This window comes from Piliocolobus tephrosceles, chromosome 10 (assembly GCF_002776525.5).
Source record: "Piliocolobus tephrosceles isolate RC106 chromosome 10, ASM277652v3, whole genome shotgun sequence".
In the NCBI taxonomy this organism is placed as follows: Eukaryota; Metazoa; Chordata; class Mammalia; order Primates; family Cercopithecidae; genus Piliocolobus; species Piliocolobus tephrosceles.
This window is the reverse complement of record NC_045443.1, coordinates 78,830,472-78,854,763: the sequence shown is the minus strand read 5'-3', so window position 1 is coordinate 78,854,763 and position 24,292 is coordinate 78,830,472. Positions and strand designations below refer to the sequence as shown.

The 24,292-nt window shown below is 35.7% G+C and overlaps 1 protein-coding gene across 1 annotated transcript in view; it reads left to right on the top strand.

Annotated features, from left to right (window-relative positions):
• The window catches only part of PPFIA2 (PTPRF interacting protein alpha 2), a 486,204-nt gene that overhangs the window by 291,504 nt on the left and 170,408 nt on the right, over positions 1-24,292 (top strand). The window contains exon 5 of the mRNA XM_026454621.1: positions 13,121-13,222. Coding sequence (XP_026310406.1) covers positions 13,121-13,222 — 102 coding nt within the window. The remainder of the gene's footprint in view (positions 1-13,120; positions 13,223-24,292) is intronic.

Below are 24,292 nucleotides of genomic sequence, written 5' to 3'. Positions count from 1 at the left end.
TATACCTAGTAGTGAAATTGCTAGACCATATGATAATTCTGTTTTACCACTTGAGAAACTGACAAACTGTTTTGCAAAGTGACTGCACCATATTACACTCCCACCAGCAGTGTATGAGGCTTCTCTGCATCTTTTCCAATGCTTGTTATTATGTATGATTTTGATTTTAGCCATTCTAGGTGATGTGAAATCATATTTCACTGTGCTTTTGACTTGCATTTCTCTGATGATTAATGATGTGGAATAGCTTTCCATGTGCTTTTTGGCTCTTTGCGTATCTTTAGAGAGCTGTGTATTCAGATTATCTGTTCATGTATAAATTTGGTTATTTGTCTTTTTATTATAGAGTTGTAATAGTTATTTATATATTTTGACAACCAGTCCTTTATCAGATATATAATTTGCTCATATTTTGTCTCATTCTGTGGATTGTCTTTTACTTTATTAATGATTCTACTCGAAATGGAAACGTTTTTAACTTTATTTTATATTAATTAGCTCTGGCTCACATAACAAAATACCATAGACTGGATGGCTATCAACAAGGATATATTTCCTCACAGTTCTGGAGGTTGGAAACTCGAGATCAGGGTTTCAGCATGCACAGGTTCTGCTGATACCTCATTCTGGCTTGCAGATGGCTGCCTTCTCACTGTGCCCTCACATAGCAGAGAGAGAGCTCTGGTGTCCCTTCCTCTTCTAAAAAGGGAAGTAATCCCAGCTGGAGAGCCCTATAGTCCTAACCTCATCTAAACAAAATGATTTCCCAAAGTTCCCATCTCCACATACCACCATGTTGGGGATTAGGGCTTCAACATATGAATTTGGGGACACAATTCAGTCATAGCAGATGGAGTCTGGTCTATTTTAACTTGTGTTGTATGAGCTTTTGGTGTCACATTTAAGAAACCATTGCCTAATCCAAGATTGCAAAGATTTACCTCTATGTTTTTCTCTAAGAATTGTACAGGTTTAGTATGCTTAGGCTCTTTTGGATATTAGAAACTTGTTCATGATGTTCCCTTAATCTGTAATAATTTTCATTCAACATACATTTTGCCTGGCTCTTACTCATTTTACACTTTTTGTCTTAGATGCCCCCTTCACACACATACCCTCCTACAGGAGTGCATGCTGGACACCCTGGATATAACTCCATCACAGCGTTTATCACATTTCATTGTAATTATCGTTCATTTACTATGTCTTTTTCACCATTGTACACATTATAGCGTCTGAAAAATTTCGCAAGATCTCCTACATATTAGGCATCCAATAATATTTTGTGGAGTAAATAGAGGAATAATAAAAGTGTCAGTTTTTAAAATTTGCAGAGAGAAATGCATTGTCAAGCGAGCCAGTATCCAAACTAGGCTGACAAGGGCAAGCTCCTTCTCTACAGTAAATGACACAGAAAATTTGAGTAATTTAAAAACATCCCTCAGTATCTATGGAATTAGAGCATGTTATATTATTTGAACATTTGATGACACCATGTCATGTTAGTGTGTCCTAAGAATTCCAGAACTCACCTACACCCCTATTGCCAGACAACTACAATCCTTAGGCTGGGATGGACTTTCACAGAGAGAGTGGTTAGAAGAATCTTTCCAGCTTTCTCTTTCATGGTTTGCTTCTTTTTCTTTGTTATTTAATGCTTTCACCCCCAACCCCCCACTGATAAACTGCTTTAGTTGTATATTGATGTAACATATTATAACACAAAGTGATTTTTTCTGAGCTAGTGTGCAACTTTAAATGTTGTACACGGTAAAATTCTCCAAGGCAGGAAAATATGTTTCAATAGATTTTACAACTTTTATAGCACCCACTACAGCATTTCAGCACAGTGAACAGCAAACAATGTTGTAGCCCAAATATTTTTGGTTATATAATTATAACTGATTGCTAGAGATGTGATTTTGTTTTGTTTTGTTTTGTTTAGAGTTAGAGCTTTGTTGATCTATGTTGGGAGATTGAAATACTCAGCTCGAATGCTATTTTGTCTGTCTCTGAGTGTTTGCCACAGCAGGTGTTACCTAACCAGATGCTAAAGCCTTTTAAATTAATACGCAGCATCTTGTCAAACATGCCTCCTGCTTTACACTGTCAGAGCTGTTGGAAATTGGCTTTTCCTGCCAAAAGAGTTTTTGATTGGCAATGATTCAGCCCTGAAATGCTTTAACTACAATGCTTACTGGGCCAGGTGATTGTACTAACATACTTAGAATGTCGAGTTTTAATAAATGTACAAATGCATGAAGCATCAAATACTCAAAAATATCTTTGGGGCATTTATAGAGATTGAAGATTCTTTCCCTCTCCTCCATAAAGATAAATCGGAATTAAGAACAAGAGCATGAATTGGCTGAAGAAGGAAAAGAATTGCTTCCTGATGACCTCCCTTTCTCTTCGTTCATATACTTGATACAATAAGACCAGAACAAGGTTTTGTTTTATTTTTTTCTATTTGGAGAAAAATGAAGGGGAGATGGAGCAAGTCAGAGGGAAAGGAAACTTGGAGTGAGTAACTTCAGTCTTGGTTCTAAGCCATTCTGTTTGTCTCTTTCTCATTCTAGTGATATTATGCAGAGGGATAGGATTTGTTAGCAAGGCAGTTACTCAAACTTAGAGCAAGAGCTCAAGGGGTGAGGTGGGAGCTCCATTCAATAGGGAGCATCCTTCTCACCTGGGTCAGGGAATCTGTGCAAGACTTCAGGCTCTAACCCTGGATTCTGGTCAGACGTGTAGGCAGCTGGGTTCCTCTCAAACAGCATCTCAGAGCAAGCAATGCAAGGGTTCATTAAAAACTTCTCAAATATGTTTTATACTATCATTGCATTTCAGACACCAGGAAACATCTTGAGAGGTGTGTGAGCCCTAGGTTAGTGATTAGATGCAATCAGAGAGATGAGGAGAGGATAATAGAAGATAAAGTCAGAGCCTTTTTTTTTTTTTTTTTTTTTTAAATAGAGACGGGATTTCACCATCTTGGCCAGACTGATCTTGAACTCCTGACCTCACGATCCACCAGCCTCGGCCTCCCAAAGTGCTAGGATTATAGGTGTGAGCCACCACGCCCAGCCAATTTTTTTTGTATTTTATTGGAGATGTGGTTTCATCATGTTGCCCAGATTGTTCTCAAACTCCTGAGCTCAGGTAATCCGCTCGCCTCGGCCTCCCAAAGTGCTAGGATTACAAGCGTGAACCACCGCGCCCGGTCAGAGATATGTTTAAGGAAGCTTTGAAGAACTGTTTTATGATATCTAGAGAATTTCCTCATAGGCTCTACCCTTATATACATTAACATTATAGAATATCACTTGATGTGTCTTAGGTAGTAGTAATGTAAATTTCTGATCAGCAAGAATTACTGCAGGAACACAGGAACAGAGGAGATATTTTCTCTCCAAAAATGTGCTGAGTATTTTTACTGTATCACATTAATGTCAATCACTTCTGCCATGCTAGTTTGCTAATGATATAGTAGAACTCTCTCTTTTTTATTATCATGCTTGAGGATAATCCTCTCGTCCCTGATATATAATTAGTTTCATTATCAGTGCCTTCCAAAGAAAAAGGGCAATGAGTAACAATGAGCCTTGGGTAGGTGACTCTAGAGGTACATTTTAGTTACCATTAAAGAAAAAAACTGCATGTTTTGATAAAATTTATATATATATATATATAATATATATGCCTTCATGAGCCCATCCATCATTAAAAAATATATTATTTTATATTATATATATAATATTTAATATATCATATAATATGTATATATTTTAATAGATGAATGGGCCCATGAAGGCAAATGTGCCTAGGGCTCACAGAAGCAATGCAGTGCCAGCAGAACAGCCAATGTGGGGATACTGAAAAACTCTACCTTGCCTCCAAATATGTTCCCAACCAATCTGTAGTGACCTCTCCGGGATTTAAAAATGATATATAGTGCCGGCTCTCCAGGATTTAAAAATAAGCTGAATCATCTCTAGCAAGCCATTGTCAAAGAAAGCCTAATACCTGGGATAGCTCTATATATATATTGAGAAATTGGTGTCCACAAAGCAGAGTGGGAATAAGACATAAGATAGGCACATTTCAGTAGGAGCATAGTGAGTGATTCATGGCTTGATGGACAGATAGCCTGAGACTGATTGACAGTTTTGATTTCCACAAACATCCACTTTTTGAAAGATTCTAAGTACCTTGATTAGAAGATTTTGGAAACAAAAGTTACCAAGTACCCAAGTACACTTCTACCAAGGGAATGACTTTTGTAGCATGTTGGATTTTAAATAGGCTTGCATCCCCCAAGTCACCATGATACATTAACATAGTCTTCTATTACGCAGTTTTAGGAAAAAGACCATAAAGCTCTCTAATTAGAATATAGATACATAAAAATTCAAAGGGGCACAAAATGTAATGCACATGGAATTTAAACCTCGTTTTTCTTTTAACTTGAGCCATCTTACCCAATGATTTTTGTGAAAATTCTGAGTCCAGTTGTGCCTGTCACATTGTATTAGTTATGCAGGCAATTCTACCTTCAAGCTGTCTAGCCCAGGGCTGACCATGAGACATGGGCTGTTTTGCACAGTAATTTTGGATGACAGCATTCCCTGGGCTCATGTGAGACCAGAAGGCAATTATAAAAATAGAGGTCATTAACACTGCATTTGATTACATAATAAAATAAAAATATTGCATATACATACTGATATAATGATGAAGTATTAATTTCTGTATGCCTTTCTTCCCAAACTAAATGATTTCCAAACTGAATTTCTAAAGACTCTTCTGAATTTTTACCAGCTAATATACTAAGTGTAGATATAAAATTTGAGAAATACATTGTCTTTTCATTGCTTTGTTTATATCTCTCAAATGTAATACTTCTGTTATTAATCTGTTCTAGAAAGTATGTCCTGTGTTTTGAGGAAAAAAATACATATCTTTTTACATGTAAATTTATGTGAAATTATATGCAAATAAAAATAGATTTAAAATCCAAAGCTTTCCACTGAGTATTACAAATAGAATTGCTAGAAGAATTATTAAAGTTCAAAGGAGGAAACACCAAAATACAGTAAATGAGGGACATAGCCTAAGGAAGTCGTTATAAAAAAAAAGCATTTTGAAGCAGTTAATTTTGTCTAATTGAAATGCTAGATGGTCAAATCAGCATGCTTTCATGCCATATGCTTTCCTGAGAGCTATTTTTGATTTGCACAAATGGTTGAAGAATAAACTTAAAAGATGCTTTTTTGTGGTTGGTGAGGGTGTTGGCAGTGTTTAGTGAAGCTGAATTCCAACTCACCATTTATTTTTCCTCTTCTCTCTCAAACTGGTTTGCACTCACGATTCTTCCAGGCAGGACTTACTCAGATAGATGGCTGCAGAAATAAAGCCATTGTCAGTTCATTAATTAAGTGGCCCACAAGATTAGAAAATGCAGGTTTAATTGAATGGTAAAGAGTATTAAAATTGTAATCAAGATGAATGCATTGTCACAGATTTCTCTGGAGACTGTATGGTGTCATTGACTTGAAATTGAAAGGCTGAATTTTCCTCTTATCGTGCAGCTTCTCCTAACCTGCTTTCCTGAGATGAGGCCTTACCTATTAAATCAAAGCCTTTCAAGCATTTAGTAAATGAGAAAATACGTCATTTTTTTCTCAATTAAACCTCCTCAAGTAAGCACACCATCTGAAATGAGTCAGGGAAGTTTTTTTTTTTTTTTTTTTTAAGCCCTATTATGTTTATTATTAAATGTCAGAAAATGAGTTTAAAGATGAACCTGTATAAAAATAGAATGCTCTGTGTCTGTCTGAGAATGGGTAGCCCGATAGGGTCTGGTGATATACCAGGTGGAAAAGGCATAAGTTGAAAAGAAGAGGAAGGTTGACCAGAAGAAGTTATACACTCTTTCATTTCCTGTCTAGGTTACTCTTATAGAATGTAAATAGGCACAAGAACCGAGTGAATCTATGCTTTGCCCCTGTATTTTTCACTTTGGAAATAACATATGCAGAGATCAAAACAAGAGAAGCTTCTTTTCATTAAACTTACTAAGAAAAACATATTGACCTAAGGCCTATCATTTGAAATATTTGCAGCACAGACACTTGAATTACTCAAGCTCATCCTTAGCTTAGAAGGCAGCACAAAAGAATGAAACCACTGATAAGATACAAGACAGCTTATCTTTGTTCTGGGATATGACAGGTTTCAGGGATGTTGGCACCAGCATCGCCATATAATGGAATGGGTCTTGATGGAAATACTTAATCTCTTCTACTTTTCTCATCTGTGTTCTGGGAATAATAGCACTGCTATAATGATTAAATGACATAACAGATGTAAAGTTCCTAACAATGTACCTAGCATATAATTAGTACTTAAGAAACGATAGTTAAGTAAAAAGCCAGGCTCAGTGGCTTACACCTGTAATTCCAGTGTTTTGGAAAGCCAACTTGGAGGTGGGAGAATTGCTTGAGGCCAGGAGTTTGAGATAAGCTGGGCAACATAGCAACACCCCTGTCTTTTTTTTTAAAGACAGGTGAGACCCTGTTTTTAAAAGAAAAAACAATGAGAGAGAGGAAGAAAATAAGTAAAAAGGTAACAACTGGGAATACTGGCTGAAATAGAAGAGCTTTAGATTTTATGTAGTTTAAGAGACTTGTAACAAATTTAGGAGTGCACAGAAGTTAGATGACCTGTGTTGGTGTATAAGAAATGATACTTTCAAAATTTTAAGATACTAACAGAAAAGAAGTTATTTTATTTTCCTCTTTTTTTTTTTTAATAAAGAAACTATTGCTTTATACCATGAGCTGAATTAGTATTGAGAGGCATAGAAATGGCTAGAAAAGATTAATTTCAGAGAAAAAGTAGTTTGAATGATTAATCCCCTGAATACATATAAACATATCGAGAGCAAGGACTTTATCTTGCTTATTTCCTTGTCATCTTCCCAGCATTGAAAACAGGGTCCACTACATAGTGATATATATATATATCATATAAATGTGTTTGTGATGTGCCTGAGGACACACTAAGAAAGAGAAGGGCACCCCTCCCTTTGCACTGAGCGTACTGTTATGGCACTGTGTGGTCTAGATCTTGACTGTTCTTTAAAATTCTAAGGGACAAAACATAGAGTACGGAAAGTCATTTTGCTCTTTGGAAAAAGAAAGTATTTGGCACGCATGGGTTGGAGAACAAAATAGTCTAAAAAAGTTGTTGAGTATGCTTAGTAGTTGGTGACTGATCTAATTATCTTATCTCACTGATTCAAATACACTTAGATCTTTCTACAGATTCTTTTTAATTCAGATGAAGTATGAATAAAGTTTCCTTCTAACATTTATTTCTCACTACTTTAAGCTTCTGATAATACTCTGTGTTATACATTGTATTCTGTTTCTTACCTTTTTCACTCAAAATTATATTTTTGAAATCTTTCCATGTTGCTATACAAAGATCTAACCTATTTATTCTTCCCTTTGCATAATATTCCATCATGTACATTTACTATATTTAATTCATGCATTTTTCTATATATGGAACTCTAGGTTGTTCCCCTATGAATTCCTTTCTGGGAATCTTGTGGAAATACTGTTCTAAAAACATAATTTGAGAAATGCTAGACTAGAGAAATACCATATTGGTTAAATACACACTTTCACTTTAAGAATGTATAAGACCAATGTGATAGATCCAGTGAACAAATGATAAATTTAAATGCATGAATTATTCAGAGCAATAGGCCCAAAGCACTAAGGAATAGAAAATATTTTCGTGATTTCTCCTGCCACATTCATTTTCTCTCAGGTGCACATGCCCTCATTCATTCTACCATCTTTGCATTCAACACAAATATTTATATCACAAAATTATGCTTTCATGATAATGAGCTTCAGCACTAGAGCTAGCCTATTGCTAGGTGGGAGGTATACTGCAGATCTCTTTGTGGAAACTACCAGGATCAGAAAAGATTTTCTGAATAATTTGTTGAATTTGGCAAATTTCCTAGTAATCACTATATCACTATATATATATACACACACACACACCCATATATATGTGTGAAAAAGGTAAGAAACGGAATGCAATGTATAACACAGAGTATTATCAGAAGCTTAAAGCAGTGAGACACAAATGTTAGAAGAAAACTATTCATACTTCATTATGTCTGAATTAAAAGGAATCTGTAGAAAGAACTAAGCGTGTTTGAATCAGTGAGATAAGAGAATCAGATCAGCCATCAACCACAAAGAGCAAAATGACATATATATATATATACATACATGTTAGAAAGCATGACAGACAATAATGTCATTGCTATGTAGAATATAGTGTATTTCAATACAGACAAAACAGCAGCTATAAAATAAAAAAAGAATATTATATCTGTTATATGTTAAGCAAATTATAGTGATCTCACTTAGAAAAATTTTTAAAAACCTTCAATAATATCTTTTAAATTTATTTTGGTATCAAAGTCCAAAGGTTGAGGAAAGTAAACCATTTATTTATTATCACAACAAGGATTTATTGTTTACTCAATTTTCCGAGAACTATGCTAAGACCTAAGGATATAAAAATACACTAACAACCTTGTGTTAAAGGATTGTACTGTTTAGGTGGAGGAGACGAACACATAATTCAGTTATTATAAAAACAATACAATTGCATTGTTTTTAAAGCATTAAGAAGGCTAAGTAGTGCTTTTAAAAGTGAGTTAGTTAGGCAGAGGGATGATGAAGAGTATTTGGGCCGGGCGCGGTGGCTCACGCCTGTAATCCCAGCACTTTGGGAGGCTGAGGCCGGCGCATCACGAGGTCGGGAAATCGAGACCATCCTGGCTAACACGGTGAAACCCCGTCTCTACTAAAAATACAAAAAATTAGCCGGGCGTGGTGGCAGGCGCCTGTAGTCCCAACTACTCGGTAGGCTGAGGCAGGAGAATGGCGTGAACCCGGGAGGCAGAGCTTGCAGTGAGCCGAGATCTCGCCACTGCACTACAGCCTGGGCAACAGAGCAAGACTTCGTCTCAAAAAAAGAAAAAAGAATATTTGAGGCACACTAGATAGTATGTAAAAGAAACAAGAAAAAAAGTTGAAAAAATGAAAAGGTAGAAATGGAAACAGGAAAGATAAATTTTTGACAGTAGATAGACCGTCTAGGAAGGAGGCTTTTGAGGGATGCGTGACTTATAAAGGGCATACACTAGTATTAACTCTGTGTGTGGCACTTGGTGATGGGTTTTGAGTGCTTATTAATGATGGAGATCCCTGAAGGGCCTCAAATGTGAATTCTGAAAGCTCTATGAGGTCAACTGCAACAACTGTTCTATGTTATCTTCATATCTTCAGCATCTAGCACAGGGTCTGATATGTGGTAGGAGTTCAATAACTGTTGTATGAATGGCTGGATGGTTAGAGGGATGATAATCTCAGAATGCTTGAGACATTTGACAGGAGACTCCTTTTTTGGCCAGAAGGAGGCAGTGTTGCAGAAATCTAAACGTTGTAGAATCAAAGTGGGTCATATTTAGCTGCGTCCTTGAACAATTTATTCATCACTGCTAAGCTTCAGTGTCCTCATCTGAAAAATAGGGAGTAGATGGAATTATTCATGTAAAATGGTTAGCTTGGGGCATGGCAAAACAAAGTGCCAACTGCTCAAGGTGGTATTAATAGTTACTATTGTTCTATAAGTAATAAAGCTAATTAGTTATGAAAGGGCCATGTTTTGGGTGGTTTGAATTTTGAAAGTTAAAGTTGGTTTAAATTTGATATGTTTGAAGGTTAAAAGCACTGAAAGTTTGATGACCATGGGAAATATAATTTTTCCAAAAATTGAAGCACAAATCAGAAGGGAAAAGCCTGTGGTCAGGGGAAACATACAACCTATTGTAATCACCCAGTATGAGTTAGATTGTCTGGGTTCAAAGCCCAGCTCCATCATTGACTAGGTGTGTAACTTTGAACAAATGACTTAACTTCTCTAGGCCTCAGTGAGATTTTAGTAGTTTCTTATGGTGTGTTATTAGGATTGATGAGATAATTAATATAAATTGCTTGGCAGAGGACCTGGAATACTGTAACTGTAAGGTTACAATCAATGTTAACCTTATTTGCTGTTATCGATATGTTTGTAAGATGATGTGAGGCTCAGTTCATATTTATGGTAAGGAGAATAGGTATAGAAAAGAGAACTGTCAGAGGAAAAGTATTAAAATGTTTGGTGGTTAACTCCATATGAGATATCTGCCTTTACACGGTCTCAGATACATAGAACATGCTTGTCTAACACTTGTTGCTCTGTGTAGAAGGTATACTATGCTTTGGACCTTCTAGTTCCCACAGTCTTGGACTAATTAAGGGGGATCATGCAAGATAATTGCAGTTGTGTTAGTTCTTTTTCACATTGCTGATAAAGACATACCTGAGACTGGGTAATTTATAAAGGAAAAAAAGGTTTAATGGACTCAAGTTACATGTTACTGGGGAGGTCACACAATCATGGTCGAAGGTGAAAGGCACTTCTTTTCACGTTGCTGATAAAGACATACCTGAGACTGGGTAATTTATAAAGGAAAAAAAGGTTTAATGGACTCAAGTGACATGTTACTGGGGAGGTCACACAATCATGGTCGAAGGTGAAAGGCACTTCTTACATGACGGCAGCAAGACAGAATGAGGAACAAGTGAAAAGGGTTTCCCTTTATAAAATGATCAGATCTCAAACTTACTATCAGGAAAACAGTCTGAGGGGAAACCGCTCCCATTATTCAATTATCTCCACCTGTTCCTGCCCTTGACACCTGGGGATTATTACAATTCAATGTGAGATTTGGGTGGGGACAGGGAGCCAAACCATATCAGTAGTAATATTATTTAATGTTTCAGATAAGGAAAAAGGGCACCTCTAAATGTACTCCAGATCTGAATAACACAAAGCCAACAAACAACTAGGTCCAAAATGAAATAGTAGAAAAGCACTAAACTTGCATTGTGGAGAATGATGCTCAGAGTTCATTCACTCCCTGTGGCTTGTGAGTTTTGTGAACTTAGACCTACAACTTACCATTATTCAGTATCCTCAGCCATAAGATGGGAGTGTGACTCCCCCCGCCCCCAGGTATTTAGAGAGCAAGATGGTATAATGAACGTGAAAGTAGTGCCTGAAAGTTGCTAGGACGTTAATAAATGTAAGACTAACCTTAATACATGGAGTCAGTAGCCTACTCAGAATGAGTGCCATAATAACAAAAAAGGCCAAGTCTTCCGTGGCCTATAACATCTTGACTAATTTCTCCCCTCTGCTTTAAAAACTTGATTCTTTTACTGTACTTACAGATTTATATTTTCTCTTATTTTCGAAGCACAAAAACATATTTCTCCATTGAAGAAAGTTTGATGATTGAAATACATGGGTGGAAGCCAAAAACCAAAATTCATTCATAATTTCACTGCCTAGAGATATCTAATGTTAAAATTCTAATAGATGCATATATTTTTAGTAATTAGCATGATGTTAAATATACAGAGTTTATGTTTTATCTTTGTCAATGTTAATAATATACACAAAATTATTTCTGAATGCCTACATGTTAATAATGTGCAATGAAGAATCTTCAGGTATCACTTATTTTCTGTATCAAAACTATGTAGTATATGAAGAAAATTTCATTTTCTAGAGAAAGGTTTATTGTTTTCTATTTGTTTTATTTCCAATTACCACATAAATAATACGCTCAGAGTATTAGCAGCATTTAAGCAGCAATCAGGGGAGAAAACATTTATCCCTATTTCAGCCAAGAAGCAACAACAAACTCTGTCATCTAGAATCTAAGCCCTAAAGCCTACTCTGAGATCTTTGAAGTACTCACTTGGGTTGAAGCCATTTCGAGAAACTAAGCAAAATAAATGGTTTGAAGCAAACAAAAATATAAACTCCAAACCTTCCCCAGCTTTTCATAATCATCATATTCATTTTCTTTTTACTAAATTTGCCTCCCTGGAGGTTACATTAACCAAACCTGTCTCTTTTTTTTTTTTTTTTTTTTTTTTTTTGTCTTCTGAGTGCCTTCTCAGCCTAGAGCTAAGTTTTCCCAAAAACTTAAGTATTTGATAAGCATCAATTTTACTACTGAAAATCACTCTGACAGGTTTGGTGATAATATGGATCTGTTTACTTTTTTAAATTAAGTATTTGTTTATAAGGTAGAATACCAGAATAGTTGAATTTCTTGGTCTTCTTATTAAATAACCTTTTTCTGTGTGTAAACAAACTCTCCACCTATTGGTAAAAATACCATATCATATGATCTCTGATCCCATTTAGGGGAAGGAGGCCAATGAAGATTCCTTCACAGTGTCATTAACCACATGAAGACAGAATTACTCCAGAGCCCCCAATTTTTTGGTAACAATATGACCTATTTCTATGAACTAAAAATAAATATCATTTGAGCTCCCACTGTGTCTTAGGCACTGGTGGTGTAACAGTGAACAGGTCAAAGCCCGTGTCCACATGGAGCTTATCTTTTAGAAAGACTGAACAATATGCAAATTAATAAGAAAATCTTAGATCATGTATCAAATCTGAGGCATGTTTATTACTTTGTAAAAAAAAAAAAAAGTAGATTACCCTGCTTCATCTTGTTAACAAATAAAATAAATTTGTTAATCTCAAAGTAGCACGTTTAGCAGGGTTTTGTGTAGTTGTTCTGAAGATCCACTGTACTCTGTATAAACATTGCTGTATAGGAATTAAAGTGTAAGATTTTGGGAGCTGTTCATAAAATTAGCCAAACTTAAATTGACTCTAGGAATAAGTTATCATATTAACATTAGGTTCAGTGTGATGTATCTGACATATTTTGAAATATACTTTATACACTATTGTAATAAAATGCATATGATACATATTATGGATTAGCATGTTTTGAATAATGAATTTCAGATACTTCATAACAGCAATATATGTTGACCAGTCAATGGGGTCATATTTCCCCATTCTTTTCATTTTGAAATTTATATTTTGATTTTTTTCTGCTTTTAGATCTTGAATATTTCTCCAAATATTTTTATTACTCTTCCAGGAATTTGCTGCACTGACAAAAGAATTAAATGCCTGCAGGGAACAACTTCTAGAAAAGGAAGAAGAAATCTCTGAACTCAAAGCTGAAAGAAACAACACAAGAGTAAGTGTAAAGCAGCCTTCTTGGAATTAATTCCATTTGTAGTTCAGTGCGTTACATCTAACACACATATACAAAGAAAATATAAGCATTTAAAACTTTAGAAATACTTTAAGCAGATAGTAACTCATAGTCAGTTACTTAAAGTAAAGGAGGATATACTATAAAACTCCAAACAAGAAGACAGGAAACCTAAATTATAGTCACAGCTACTAAATCACTATGTTGCTTTACAAAATGTTCACATTCCTTCTGGCCTTTACTTTATTCGACTTTAAAAAGAAGATCTAGATTTCAATAATGGGTTTCAAACTTTAAAAAGGTTGTTTTGAGGGTAGGGTAATCCCTCAGAGGCTGGAAATGGGCAAAAGAGGAGAGTTTTGGAGAAGAGGAAGAGTTTAAATTATGGGCTGCTACGAAAGAGTGGCCTGGATTTGGTCCTCACCTCCAACCAGCAAAAGTTTTTTTTAGAAAAAGGAAAACTAAAGACCGGGCGCTGTGGCTCATGCCTGTAATCCTAGCACTTTGGGATGCCAAGGCAGGCAGATCACCTGAGGTCAGGAGTTCGAGACCACCCTGGCCAACATGGTGAAATCCAATTTCTACTATAAATACAAGAATCAGCCAGGCTTGGTGGTGCACATCTGCAGTCCCAGCTACTTGGGAGGACCTGGGAGGCAGAGGCTGCAGTGAACTGAGATTACATCACTGCACTCCAGCCTGGGCAACAGAGTGAGACTCTCTCAATAAAATAATAAATAAAAATAAAAAGGAAACAAAAAACAGTGTCAAGAATAAAGAAAACACTCAAGAAAAAAAAATCTGCCTGTTAAAAGTGGAGTGCCTTTATGTTTTAATAAATTTCCAAAGGGATGTCCAGTCACAATATTCTAATTTCATAAAACTCATGGAAGTTGCCAGATTCTACTCTTGTAAACCCATGTATTTTCATCAAGCATATGATATGCCATGTAACATTAAAGCTCAGAATTTGATAAAACATGCTTGATTTTCTTTCAGAAAAAAAAATTACTAAATTTTATAAAATATGTAAATTACCACATTACCCATACAGAGGTACAGTTTACTAAATGGAAGTAGAAAATAAAAAAAAACACTTTTATGTAGATGTAAGTTCAATTTAAATACTAAGTTGGTGAAAAATAGTCTAAGTGTTATAGCTGTAAGAGATTAATCCTGAAACAATAGATATAGCTAACGGCCTATTCACTTTATGAGTCTTAGAGAGTAATATAAAATACAGTTCTACTAACTGGGAGCTTGTGCCTTTAATGAGAGATAGGGTTGCTTGCATAATGGTTACATGATCAAACTGAATTTATGTCCTTATTTATCAAGGTCTTATTTATAGTAAAGAGAATTCACATACATGCATACATTGAACTGGTTTTCAATGATACGTTGATGAACCAGTCTAATGAATTGCCTCAAACACGGCATGACAAGGGCAGTTTAGATCACATTATCAGGTATCAGGTAATTTTTTTCTGTTGCCCTCTTCCTCTCTATATTTCCTGCCCTTGATTTTTTAACTTACCACTGTGTTTTCATGCAAATTTGAAATTTATTTATACCGTGACATTTATTCCGCCCTATTACACTATGCTATATTTTAGTACTTTAGACTACATTCCTTGATTTAACACAGCACAGTCAAATGTAAAAGTAGGAGCAGAAAGCTGAGAATGCAGGGAAATACAAAGCTTTGGTTAGGTTTATAACTAATGCTCGCATTTAAAATGCACCAGACACTCTTTTATTAGCTGTATACGTTCATCTAGCCTTTTTTCTTCAGTCCCTTACTTCTTTCTACACCCCTGTGGAGATGTTATGCTTACCTCCATTTTACAGACCAGGTAAGTGAGCTCAGAAAAGGTCAGATAACTTGGCAGAAGTCACACAGTTGGTAAATAGCAAAGAAGGAATTTGAAAGGTAAGGCAGTTTAAATCCAGAGCCTGTGTACTAACCATGAGGCCATCAGCATTATTACTCAAAGACTTGTTATAGCTAGAGAGGACATTGCTTAACAGTCAGACCACCACAGTATGGAATACCTAATTGTGATGAATTTTAGAGAGCTAAGAGATTTGGTTACAGAGTCCATACGATTTTCATCGTATTGAACCCCATGAGGCCCAGAAATACCTGAGGCTATTGTGTTTGCAAAAGAGTCTTGGATAATAAAGGCAGGAAGGTGAGCCACATGTGAAGTACCTATTCAGTAGTCAAAATGAGAAAAATACAAAGTTCCTTTAAAATAACAATAACAGATATTGAAGCCATTGATTTTAACCATGCATAATAGTTACTTTGAAAACGTGAATAAGGCTGGAAAATACTTTTCCACCCTCCTTAAAGCAGTGATGTAGAGGATTTTTGTTGTTGACTACATCAAGGAAAACAGATTTATGAAAACTCCCTTGTACAAAGTATTGATTATATAATAATTCCTTAAGTTACATAACCACCTCTCACCCTCCTCCATCCCCCAGAGGAAGTATATCCAGGGCTGAAAATCAAATACATCTCTCTTCCCACCAAATGCCTTATCAAATGTTGCTAAACAAAACTGCTTTTATAGATTTTATGGTTGTTTATCTTTCTAGATATTGTGCTTACTATCTGTGTGCTGGTCACAGAGACAAAGCAACAAGCTAGTGTTTCCTTCTTACACATAAAGAAACTTTAATTGATGTCAGATTGTGAGCAAATTTAAAGTATAACTGATAGCTGGGCATGGTGGCACATCCCTATAACCTCAGCTACTCAGGATGCTGAAATAGGATAATCGCTTGAATCCGGGAGTCAGAGGTTGCAGTGAGCAGAGATCATACCACTGCACTCCAGCCTGGGTGACAGAGGGAGACTCAGTCTCAAAAAATAAATACATAAATAAATATATAAAATAAATTGAAATATAAAATGTAATTGAGCATTCCAGTTTGCAAGGTTCTGATCAACTTGTGGCTCACTTTACATCAAGTAGTTAGCATATGTTCATGAACTGAGCCAAATAACGTAAAAAGCTAGTCCATGAAACCATGTGTGGATGAGGTCATTTGTATTAATTTTGAATATTATCAAAAACAATAGATCACAAAAAGTCCTTCTGTATAATTAAATATTTGAATGAATTATACCATCTCTCAAAATAGAAAAAAGAAGTTCCAGTGGGAGTTGAATGAAGATAGAGAGTAAAAATGATAATATAATAGCTAACATTAAAATCTAAATGTTTTTATAAACGTTTTACATGTTTAGCTCACTATATTCTCACAGCGGTCTCATTATCCCCATTTAATTCAAGAGAAAACTAAGTCAGTAAGTAACTTGTCCCAGGCCTATAAACGGCTTATAAATAAAACACCCAGAGAGTCCACTACGTCCTTCTCAGTTTACCCACAGACTATGTATTTAAGAAATCATATTCCTATGTCACCCACAATTCATATGTGATGCAAAGCTATTATGTTTAAAGAAGAACAGAGTTTCTTCAGATTTCTTTTTTTTTTTTTTCTTTTTTTTAATTCTTTTGAGACGAGATCTTACTCTGTTACTAAGGCTGGAGTGCAGTGGCACGATCATGGTTCACTGCAGCCTAGAGCTCGCTGGACTCAGGTGATCTTCCCACCTCAACCTCCCAAGTAGCTGGGACTATAACCACATGCCACCCAGCTAATTTTTGTATTTTTTGTAGAGATGGGGTTTTGCCATGTTGCCTGGGCTTGTCTCAAACTCCTGGACTCAAGCAATCCGCCCATCTTCACCACCCAAAGTGCTGGGATTACAGGCATGAACCACTGCTCCTGGCATATTTAAATTTTTGTAATTCAATCCCAATTTATTGTGTGTTAGTCATGTGAAAAGTCAATGTGCTATGTTTTTATTCTGAGTTCAAAGCTGAAATGCATGGCCTGGCCACGTGTTATGTTTTCTCTACAGAAATACCTTGTTGACATTGCAGAAATGTGAGTGAATGAAAGAAAATCAGTCATCACTGCAGTTGCTCTTAAACCCAACTGCCTCAAGTTATTAAATTAAGAATATCCTAATACAATCATTATAACATTATAAATAATTATACAAAACTAGAAATTTCAAAAAATTATAGTGGATATTTATAGAAACATACAAACAAGCTTCTGTTCAATATTTTTACACTGATAAAATTATGGAAAAAATATTGAAACAAAATTTGTTATTCCTAAAACTCCTCTGACCATCTTTGGCAAGTATATATTTACAGAAAGTTATATTTATAGAACATAATTTATCCCTGATGTTATTGCAACTCAAAATGATCAATAAGACATGTTTTGACAAAGTTTTCTGAACTAATGAAGAGGTAAAGAAAAACTGGGAATTTTTATGTAGTTACTGCCTGTGAATGTCAACATGAAGAACATTTTTATTGTCGGAGTTGTTTCAACTATTCTTATAGGTGACGATCTCAAAGGATGTTTTAAATTGTTCATAATATTTTAGAATGTAACTATTGTGTGACTTTGAAAAACATTATGGTTTTGAGAAACAGTATTCATATTAAGTTATGATTTTGAGAAACAGTATTAATATCTAGTTATAAATAATAAAACTGTAACTTAATCTCCTGGATCATAAACTTAAAAAGAAAACTTAATTGCATTTGAAACATTTCTTACCATGCCATCACTTTTGTTTTGAGACAAAGGAATTATCTTAACAGATATTGAGATACAATTAGACACATATCACTACTAAAGAAAAAATTTTTATTATTGACAAATCTCTGTCTATACAGGTTAATAATATCATCCAAACATATTTCATCAGTGGGTAGAAAATACAGTCCAATTCAGAAAAGGAAGAACTTTTCAGTTGAAAGCAGATAAATATTCTACATGTGTGTACGTGCATGTGTATGTATAGTTATTTATGAAAGTTCTATGATAGGATATGATAAATACAAGAGTAAATAGGATGGGACATATACCCTCCCAACAGCTATTTCAATTTCATAATCAAACATGTACATAAGAAACATATGGGATTTTAAACAATGTTTGAGGGTAAAAGATATGGAGTGGATTGAGTATGAAGGCAACCAGTTTAAAAGTTTTCATTTTCAGATGTTAATGTCATGCTATATGACCATATTACAGTAGCCAAATTAGTCTCTGGGGAAGAATGTGTTTCTGTTTCAGTGCCATTTGTAATTGAGAATATCTGTTCACAAGGTTGTGTTGAATTAAGATCTAATAGGAAGTTATATAATTTTAGAAATCCTTACAGAATCATAGTAAAATAAAAGATTTTGATTACCTAGGCCATCTTGCTTTTCAAAATAAAACTTAGTCCAAAAAATTCCCAATGATGCATGATGTATGGGTTTGTGTGTATGTGTGTGTGTGTCTGTGTGTGTGTGAATATATGATACATATGTGTGTATACATATATAGGCTGTGGTCATTTAAAGAAAATTCCAATGTAGGATTCATGGTCATTCACATTGTCCCTGCAATCCTTTGAGTATACCAAAGAGAGTTCCATTTGCACTTTCTGTGAGAATTACTAAATATTAGGCTAAAGTTGTAGCTCCCAGTAAAGGAGTGTAATTAGTAGATTGTTAATGATATCTTAGATAAGTTTCACTTTTTGTACTCTTAATTTATTTACCTTTATTTTTAACCTTAAATTAGGCCATAGCTAAATGCCAGATGAGAACATTTTTGTCCATATTCTTCAATCTGGATAATTTATGTTTATCGTTAACCCAATTCAACAAGTATTAAGCACATATTATGTAGAATATTTTCCTTGGAGGATAAGTGAAATTGTTCATCCCTTAAGAAGTCTGTTTATATTAATAAAAACATATTTGGTTTTTATTATCATGTAGATGAGAGTTCCTAATTGCACAAAACAGAGTATATAGCTTGGCTGTTTAAATCAAGACATTAATTAAGGAATATAAAAAGTCTCTAAACTGACAGGCAGTCTCTAGGACCACATTTCTTAGCTTTGTAAATTTTTCTAACACGCCCAGTCCCAGAAACATGCAGCCTCTGCCACTACCCCTTCCCAGCGTGTTTCCTCTCTGCCCCCTCAGGCTCACTCCCACTGTGGTGGGGTCTGGTCGACTGATCTTAAGTCACATCTCTGCCACCTAGTGGTAAACCTTCCCAAGAAATGTTTCTTGGATTCTATACTGGGAAGATGGGATTCAGATTGTGAGGAACTATCAAACAGTCAGGGGGAGGGGTAGAAAATGTGGAAAATTAATGGGTAAAATATGGTAACAGGGTAAAGAAAACAGAAAAAAGAATAATGTATTAACTAACGTACATTATATATACACACACACAAATATGTGTGTGTGTGTGTATATATATGTATATAGTGTGTGAGTGTGTGTGCGTGTGTCTGTGTCTGTGTGTCAACAGAAAAGTATTGATCCTCTTTTCTCCACTGGTCACAGGTCTTAGTTGGCAATTATAAATTCCAATTATAACCCTTGATTTCTGGACTTACGAATATGGACCCATAGTTATTCCAAGGAAGACTCTACCTTACTTTTATCAGTAGTTCTGAGGATATACTAATTCCAGGATGATAGCATTCCTACTTAGCGATGTATTATGTCCAAGCTTGAATTAAAACAGTCTTGGCTCATTTAACCATTGTATAAGATCAGTTACTTCTAAATGATGTAATAGTGTGATAAAATCAGGGGTCCCTGGGAGCATCCATCAATTGCATTACTCTTTTCATTGTAAAATCAGGTGTTTTTTTTTTTTTTTTTTTTTTTTGTCTGAAGTAATGTTGTATATGATAATATGACTGTAAGCAAAAACTCAGTAAGATGGTGTTTCTGGGACCAGGCGCAGTGGCTCACGCCTGTAATCTCGGCACTTTGGGAGGCCGAGGCGGGCATATCACAAGGTCAGAAAATTGAGACCATCCTGGCTAACATGGTGAAACCCCATCTCTACTAAAAATACAAAAAAATAAAAAAATTTAGCCAGGCGTGGTGGCAGGTGCCTGTAGTCCCAGCTACTCGGGAGGCTGAGGCAGGAGAATGGCGTGAACCCAGGAGGCAGAGATTGCAGTGAGCCGAGATCAGTCACTGCACTCCAGCCTGGGCAACAGAATGAGACTCAGTCAAAAAAAAAAAAAAAAAAAAAAAAAAAAAAGGATGGTGTTTCTGGTAGAAGTATGGCCATTAGAGAAGGCAAATCCATACCCAAAAAAGGGGTTTATTACAGTGAAGAAAAACTACTTTCTGTTTAATAGAAAGGATTTGATGTAATATGCTCGCTTCAGGGCAAATAACTGGTCTCCAGCTGTATTTTATCATGGCAGGGCTCAAGTTAGATGGCTGCACCTTACTGCTGGGCCTCCGCCATGGTGGTAACTCCATCAGTCTTAATCATGGGAAGCCCATTTTGTCAGGTTTATGACCCTGAAACCATGGTCACTTCTTTATGCACATTGAGAAAAAATGACAAATGAAATAGGCTGATATCTACAAGGTAAATCAGTTTGTCCACCAGGTTACTGAAAGACTCTTACAGAGTGAGGACCAGAAAATTAGTCCTAGCTCAGAGGTGATATTCAAGACATTTTGATATTTTGTTTTCCTCAGTACTATGACTCTAATAAATAGTTACAGATCCTTTGGGAGAAGGTTTTCTGATTATCTATCACGATATGACAAACTATCCAAAAACTTAATGACACCAAACAACATTTTAATATGCTCATAGACTCTCCTGGGCCAAGGATTCAGAAAAAGAACAGTGGGGATGGCCCTTCTCTGATCTATAATATTTGGGGTCTCAGCCAAGATGACTGGTGACAATGATGTGCTGGTAAATGATTTGTTTTATTAGGAAAATAAAAGCACTGATCTCTGGTGTTTGCCAATTTCCCTGGTGTAAATACTTCCACCATGGTTGATTTCAAGCTATGTTGATGTTACTCAATGCCAAGTTGGGAAAAAATTCACAGTACTGAACCATTATATAGTATTTCTACCTTTTAGGTAAAATAGATGTAAATAATCTAAGGCGCATAGATAATAGTGAAATGTAATAAAAATAATTAGGAATTAATATACTTGAAATGTATACTATCTTTTAAAAATATTTTTATATAATTATAAGCTTATGCAATTTAAGCATAATGATTGAGCTTAACCACCAGCTCACAAAACTCCTGAAAATTAAAATTAACAATCAGCTCCCAAAGCCAGAAGACATCTGTTCTAGCAAACCATTTGCAGGGGATGACTCAAATATTTGGGGTTAGGAAGATTTGCTTGTGAAGTGGATTCTTCATGCACATGTCTGGTGCCTGAGCTGGAATAGCTGAAGGACAGGCAGACTCAGTTGGAACTGTACACAAGAGAACCTACACATGGCCTGTCCATCATAACAGTCTTGGAATACTCAGACTTCTTAGATGATAACTCAGGGACCTAAGGGCCAATGTTCTTGTCTACCAGTTGGAAGCTGCCTGGCCTTTTAGTACCTAAGCCCAGAAATCACAAAATGTGACTTCTGCCATACTATGTTGGTCAAAACAGTCACCAGTCCACCCAAATTTAATGGGAGGGGACATAGACCCCCCTGTCTCAATAGCAGGACATTAAAAAAAATTGATGGCTATATAAACTCACCTTAATTTTTTACAAATATCTAATTGTAGGCTGGGAGTGGTGGCTCACACCTGTAATCTCAGTACTTTGGGAGGCCAAGGCAGGCAGATCATGAGGTCAGGAGACTGAGACCATCTGGCTAACATGGTGAAACCCCATCTCTACTAAAAATACAAAAAATTAGCCAGATGAGGTTGTGGGGTCCTGTAGTCCCAGCTACTCAGGAGGCTGAGGCAGGAGAATGGTGTGAACCCGGGAGGCAGAGCTTGCAGTGAGCCAAGATCTTGCCACTGCACTCCAGCCTGGGTGAGAAAGCGGAGACACAATCTTAAAAAAAAAAAAAAAAAAAAAAAAAAAAAAAATTTCTAACTGTAAACTGACTCAGATATAGGATTTGGAGAAGGCCAAGACAGTTTACCAGGTGACTCAAGTAAAAAATTATTCCCCCAGGTCTAGGGATTTTATTATTAATATTACTTTATTAATACAACCTAATTCTTAATGTCTTATTAACAACTCTATAATCAATTAGCTATTACAAAGATCCCAATGGATCAAATCATTCTGCCTATTATAGTAACCACACATAACTTAGCTTAGGTAGTTAATTACTATTGCTTAGCCTCTGCCACTGCAGAATTCTGTCATCCCCAGAGAAATCAAAGGGTTCCTTTTAGAACTAGCATCTCTCCATTTTTATTCTTTATCCGTAAAGAACTGCTGTTCTGGCAGTTTTGTAGGTCGTGTGTTGTCTTTTTTCCAATCTATTTCCCAATGCCTTAGTGAAGATAGTGTCACTTTGGTCATCTCAAGAGAAATAGCTGGGGGTGAGCTGAATTCGCCATTTTTAACTCTATAAATCATCAGTTTCCTTCTACCTTCTACCCAATGAATTTCTGGCTTTTACTCACTTGTTTTCGGCCACCACTGACTTTATATTTTAGTTAACCAATGGAACCAACAATTAAAAGCACTTTTTGGTGTTTGACATCAAAGTTTAATTCAGATTATCTGAAAAAATCATCATATTGATTAATTTAACCAGATCAAAAAATGTTGTCCCCCTCTTTCTGTTTCAGTAATATTAGCATCTACATATATTTCCAGATTTCTGAAACTACAAATTAGCAAAAGCATACAGGTCTATTGATTTGAAATCCTTCTCTTTTTAGGTTAGACCTTGTTATTTACCTCTTCATATTTTAGAAGTCTGGAGGCAGAAAGGGGTGTTTGTGGTGGAACATGATGAGCAGAGGCTTCTTCTTATAAGATAACTGCTTTAAGTGAAGTCATGACATGGCCATTAAGACAAATAGAAGTGGATTCATCACAGAATCAGGAAGATTTGTTGTGATTGAGAGTATCAGGGTAACTCGGACACATCTGAATCTTTCCAAATGTCCATTTTATAGTTCTTGGGGTGCCTGCTTTTTTTCTCGGAGTGATGACAAGATTTCTACATAAGATTCCTGGTAAGACTGTGAAATTATCATGTATTGTAATTCAGTGACCTCCCTTAGATTAGACTTTTTATCTTCTTTCTGTTGTGTTTTGGGATCTTGATAAGAGGCTATCATGAGCAGCCATAGCACCTCTTGGGTTCTCTAACTGAGCCTTGACCTATAATTTAAAACCTTAAGCTTGTCATTTTCTTTCTTTAAACCCTTCAGTGCAGTTCAAAGCATTCTGCTCACTTCATTGTCCTTATATTCCTCATGCCTTTCAAATGGTCTGTTGTAGCTATGACTCAATCCATCAAAGTCTTACTTACACAGACACCCCATTTTCAGAGAGCTCAGGTGATTATTTATATAACTATCTCACCTCCATGTACCATAGAAGACAATCTCCCTTCTTTTGATGCTAATCTATTAGTTCTGTCAAACCTATTCAGGTCAAACATCCCAGATATTCATTTCTCTGAAGAATTTTGCCAATACATATACAAACTATTGCTTTAATCTGTACTGATTCATTCAGTCAGTAAATATACATGAGCATCTACCATGTGCCAATCTTCTAGGCACTAAAGATACAGCATGAACAAAATAGATTAAAAAAAAATGTATTTCCTTATTGACCTTACATTAAGTTTTGAAAGACAGATAGGAAGCAAGAAAAATACATGAATAAATATGACATTAGATAGGGACAAATGCTAAGAAGAACAAACAAAGCTAGGAAGGAGATATCCAATGTTGTAGGTAACCAGGGAAAATCTCATTGAAAAGTGGCATTTGAGTTAAACATGAAAGAGATGGTGAAGTGAGATAGTCATACAGATATCTGAAAGAGAATGTTTTAGTTAGAGAAAATAAGAAATACAAAGCCCCTGTTGTGGGGACATGGATGTTTAACATGTTAAAAGCAAAATTAACAAAACTAAACAAACAAAAAACTGCAAGGCGGCCAA